Raw genomic sequence first — 5,884 nt, forward strand, 5'->3', positions numbered from 1 at the left:
TGTCCAGAAAATCGCCCGTAATATTTTGGGAAGTGATTCGGGACGCAAAAAGGAAAAAAAAGCTATTTAAATATAAGTCCGGAAATAAGTCATTTCCGAGTTATAACCACTTTTATATTTAAAAAATTGTAATTAATTTTATATAATCACAATCATAATTTATTTCATTAGTGTTTTAACATAAATAACTACATTTCGTACTATTTTGGCGTTATCCAGAATGCACCACATGGAAGCATAGTCCGCTTGACATCCCTCTAGTAAAGTAAAAACAAATTAAAACTAAAAAATAAAAAAGAGTGATGCCAAGCGGACTATGCTTCTACGTGGTGCATCCTGGGTAATGCCAAAATAGTCGAAATGTAGTTATTTATATTAAAATACTGAAATAGAGATTATGATTATAATTATAAAAAATAAATTACAATTTTTTTTAACATAAAAATGATTATAACTCGGAAACGACTTATTTCCGGACCTATGTTTATATAGCTTTTTTTTCTTCTTTTTGAGTCCCAAATCATTTCTCGAAGTATTGCGGTCAATTTTCCGGATATGCATAATATATGTCTCCTAATGTAAGAATCTGTTAGTGACACCACAGCGACGAAGAAACTAGGACGTTTATAAGCAATCACAGATACATTTAGATGATGATGCCCAGTGAACTACATTTCTTTCTTTTTCGATTTTTTATCGCGTTTTATTTTCTAGATTTGGTCACGATGTGCGATTGTTGTAGTATTCAAAAAGAAAAAGCAATTAAATTTCAACTTATACGATACCGAATAATATTCTGTATATGACACAGTACATTTTATCCGAGGGACGTCCTACAAGAACATCTTTAGGACGTAATGGCGTTCTTTGGAATATCTTTAGGGATACGATCCACTTCACGCTACAAATGCTTTGAAACATTCTTTGATTGGTCAATTCGTAAAATTCTATCTTCTGATTGGTCAACGAAGTATTTGCAGCGTTAAGTGGATCATTCCCTAGAACGCCCCTTGGAGACCTATGTTGTGTGAGTAGTATCCAGTCTTTATAATAGCTTTGCAACGATAAATAAACATACTTTCATTGTTTAACGCATATATCATCCAGAATTTAAATTGCTAATGACATATGAATGACAGTTAAAATAATTTTAACTTATTATTATTTAATTACCAATAATGTACTCTGCTATAATATTGTTTAGAAATATAATTAAAGTGATTATTTCATGAATGACAAAAAGTCCTTCCTGCTTTGCGATAAAAATCGGAAAAATTGTCGGAAAAAATTTTAATCGTAAATTGGTAACAAATGGAATGCATCATTCTTTCTAATGGCAAGATAACATTTTTCAGATATGGAAGCAACGAGCTTTATATTACATTTTAATTTACGATTTTGAATGTGACATCTGTGAAAATTGATATATACATAAATACGAGTTTTGAAAAAGTCAGTCTGTTAATTTCTTAAAACCTATTATATATACGTAAAAGTAAATATACATATATATATCTGATTCTTCAATAATTTTAATTCCTAACAAAACTCAAGCATTATTCGTATAATTAATTTTATATCTTGATGTATTCTCGTTTCTTGATATTGCATTAAATATGTCCGTAGGAATAAAATTTACAATTTTGTGTAAATTTACGATGGTATTTAATCTTCTATTCTATCTAAATTAATATTGACATTAAGAATTGCAAAAACGTAAAATTTTATGGATATTTTCAAACACAGTTATAAACAGTTGTGATATTTTCGCTGATAATATATTATATTAACGTTCATTAAAAAATGCTTATATGACGCAATATTTGTAGTTCGTAGCACATGACTTATTTGATTCCGGCTTTTTATCAATAATGTATGTATTATGAACATCTGATTGAAGTATATAATACTGCAGAAGATTAAGAAGATATAGAAAGGATTTTTCCTGAAAATCTGTTTTTCATAATTTTTGCAATTATTTTTACATTGTAATCGATTAACGTTATGGTACGATATTGACTAAGGTCCATTTATTCGCTGGAATCACTACTCGTTTGCAGATCATTCAGTTCAGCCGGTGATGGTAGCAAAAAGCTCGGTCTCCTAGATAGTTCCTCTTCGTACAGGCTAGAAGTGCTTTTCGGTCTTGAAACTAAACTCCAAGGATCTGGTGGTATCACGATGGAGTTGTCCTGCAATTTTCCTGATTTTATATTGTAAATATGGGTAATTTTTATACATAAAAATGTAATTATAAAAATTACATAAATATTAACATTTTTGGAAAGCAGAAACTTCAAAGAAAACTAGTTTAAGGTTGGTATTCATAGTCAATTCTTATATTTGTGAATGTCTGAAATACAGTCTTAAGATGTAAGACAGAGAGCTGCATTAGTATCTTAAGACATTACTTAAGACGGTCTTAAAATAAGGTTAGTATTTATAGTTTGTTTTTATTTTAAGACCACGCTAAAAAATAAATGCGATGAAAAGCAATGTAATTCTATGTAATTCTCATTATGTTGATGTTAATGTTAACATCAATATGATGCGGATTTAACACCATAATGTTGATACAAACACCAGAGATTTAAAAATCTCACATCGTATTGGTATTAATATTAACACCAACACAGCGAGAATTATATAAACACCGGGTGTTAAATCTATACTAGAGATGTCAAATCCACACTGATATTTTTTAAGTAATATCTTAAGATGGTAATGTGACTTCCTGATTGGTTCATGACATCTTAAGACTGTACTTAAGACTGTATTTAAGATAATTTTAAATATAAGACTTGACACTAAGGCTGTGATAAGTCTCGCTACAAATGCTTTGAAGCGTTTGATGGACCAATCAGAAGAAAGAATTTTGCAAATTGACTAATTAAAAAACATTTCAAAGCGTTTGTAGCATCACGTTGACCGTACTCTATGGCCGGTATTCATAATCCGTTCTTATTTTGAGATGTTGCACATAAAATTCCGTAACTGTATGCGTAAGGTGTAAACTTAAGCCGATGAACCAATCAGGATATTGCTTTAGATTACGTAATGTAACGGAAATGGAAATAACAGTAAACTTATTCATAACCTCACAATAAGGTGAATTTCAACCGGTTGAAACTCACCTTATGGATACTGCTACTTCTATTTCCGTTAGAGTGCATAGATCTAAAGCAGTATTCTGATTGGCTCATCAGCTTAAGTTCACGTCTTATTGTTATAGAAATTTTGTCTGCGGCAGCCCTAAGTAATGTTTTAAGATGTTAATACGGCCCTCTGATTGGTTCGTGACATCTTAAGATTGTATTATATTTGACGGTCTCGAATATAAGAATCTACTATGAATACCTTCTATATGAATACCAATCCAAGTGACCTTCAAGTAATTAAGGGATAGTGTCTTTAAAGGGGGAAAATTAAGTTGAAGATCAATCTTTAAGTAATTAAGCGCGATTTCGGGATAAGTTTAGATAATTATTTTAATGACAGAGAGAGAGAAAGAGAGAGAGAGAGAGAGAGAGAGAGAGAGAGAGAGAGAGAGAGAGAGAGAGAGAGAATCTTACCACCAGTAAGTGCTTGGCAGTCGGTGGCGGAGGTGGTTGTAGGAAGGCTACGTCAGTGAGGTTACATCTCAGCGATGCAACCGAAGCCATGGGTGGATCCGGCGGCGAAGGGAGATTCATCGGCGGTTCATATAGAGATAGTTGAACGTTCTGCATCGAACCAGTGGTGGATCCAAGGATCCATCGGGCTATGCTTTCGCAGCAGCCGCAACACACGTCCGACATCCCTTGTCGCAGCCCTCTGTGCAGGAGAAGGAACAGAGCCGGGTTTACGAAGGCGTGCACATACGCGATGTGTAGAGTCACCTGATACAACAAACCGCGAAATCCAGTGATTTAGATGCGGTATACAGTTTGCATCATGCTATTGCAAACATAAATCTAATTCAACATTACATGATAAGGTGCTTATGAAATAGAAAAAAAATAAAACGAAACCGTAGAATTTGCACTTCTTTTTAAATAAAATAAAATTATGATGTCACACATTAGTTTAGCCCATAAGAATAATAAAAAATATTAGTTATTTATTATTTGTTATTTATGATTTTTATTAGTTATTTATGATTTTGAAAAATATTAATTTAATTTGCATAGATAATTTAAGGATCTATTCAAATTAAGGAAAGATTATATTTAAAAATATTGTTTATATATATTTAAAAAAAACAAGCAAATATACGATCAAAGCGCGGTTATCAATGAGCAAAAATATTTAAACTTACAAACATTAATTAGAAGCAAAAAATAAATAATTTACGTTTCAGCTTTTTTTTCCAAATCGTCTTCAAAAAGTTAATATACGTTATATAGATGAAGGGGTTACAAGCTAAATACATATATAAGATAAATAATACTTGTAAAATTTTAGATTATCAGAATAGGAATTGTGCTGATTTAACAAATAAAAATTTGTATGAAAAATGTAATTTCTAAAAATTACTTTATTGATTTTTTTATAATTTATATATTATAAAATACAACGACAATATAAAAATATTTACATTAACTTAGCTGTAAAATCAATTTTTTTCTAATAACTGCAATGGTTTCAAAAGAGTTTCTTTTTTAACATCTGGAAACTGTTTGCGATAGTCGCTAACAACTTTTAATAAAAATTGTTTTTGTTTTTTATCCTTCATTATGATATTGCTGTAATCGGTAGTTAGCTTTATTCCTCGTTCTACTGTATCATTAACAACTTTTAAGTTCTTAACAATATGGAGTTTTTTTTTTAAATCATTTGTAGACCAGATTAAAGGATCAATTTGTAAAAAATTGAGATTTACAATAAATCTTAGAAAAAAATGTTTTTGTATTTGGAGAAACAAATTTATCTAGTGATGTATTGATTACTGAAGAAATTATGATTTTTTACAAACTGGTCCTTCAACCTGGTCTACAAACGAACTAAAAAAGAATTCCGTATTGTTAAGAACTTAAAAGTTGTTAATGATACAGCAGAACGGGGAATAAAGCTAATTACCGATTACAATATTATAACAAAAAATGAGGAATAAAAACAATTTTTATTAAAAGTCATTAACGACTATCGCAAACAGTTTCCATGCTAAAAAAGAAACTCTTTTAAAACCATTGCAGTTGTTAGAAAATTAATTTTACATTAAGTTAACGTATTTTTATATTATTATTGTATTTTATAATATATAAATTATAAAAAAATCAATAAAAGAATTTTAAAAAAGTACATTTTTCATACAGAAAACATTTTTCATTTGTTAATCAGCACAAATTCCTATTCTTGTAATCTAAAATTTTACAAGTATTATTTATCTCGTATATTTGGTTCGTAACCTCTCCATTTATAATTCATTTGTTCATATTTATTGAGGCTTTCCTCTTTACATGTATTTTATCTATATACAATATATATACTTTGGAACACAATTTTAGGTGGTGCCCTAAGAAAAATAATCAAATGTCAAAAAAGAAAGACCCATCGGCGTATGTATCGAAGTTACACTAATTATTTATTTTTATTTTTTAATCATTAACAATGCACCTCATTGTTTAAATGAAACATGGAGGTCTCAAACAAGAAAAACAAAACACACATATTAAAAAAAAAAAGAAAAGTCCTCTAGACTGATTTTTGTAAAAAATACACTTAAGAACTAATGTTGAGTGTGTAATATAAGGGAACTAAAATGTTTAACAAGCTGTCGGCACGTATTTCTGTTGTTCAATCGAGCTGAAATTTGACAGTAATTATTTTTTTGTGAATTGAAACCATTTTGAGGGGTGTCGCGGAAAGAATGAAAAAAAATTGTTTTCTATATATATATTATATA

The 5,884-nt window shown here is 29.7% G+C and overlaps 1 protein-coding gene across 1 annotated transcript in view; it reads right to left on the bottom strand.

Annotated features, from left to right (window-relative positions):
• Window positions 1-1,774: 1,774 nt before the first annotated feature.
• LOC108755581 overlaps window positions 1,775-5,884 on the bottom strand; it is a 22,526-nt gene continuing 18,416 nt past the window's right edge. The window contains exons 6-7 of the mRNA XM_018498679.1: window positions 3,573-3,878; window positions 1,775-2,192 (exon numbers count right to left, since the gene is read on the bottom strand). Coding sequence (XP_018354181.1) covers window positions 2,031-2,192; window positions 3,573-3,878 — 468 coding nt within the window. The 3' untranslated portion in view covers window positions 1,775-2,030. The remainder of the gene's footprint in view (window positions 2,193-3,572; window positions 3,879-5,884) is intronic.

Source organism: Trachymyrmex septentrionalis, unplaced genomic scaffold (genome assembly GCF_001594115.1).
Source record: "Trachymyrmex septentrionalis isolate Tsep2-gDNA-1 unplaced genomic scaffold, Tsep1.0 scaffold89, whole genome shotgun sequence".
Taxonomy (NCBI): domain Eukaryota; kingdom Metazoa; phylum Arthropoda; class Insecta; order Hymenoptera; family Formicidae; genus Trachymyrmex; species Trachymyrmex septentrionalis.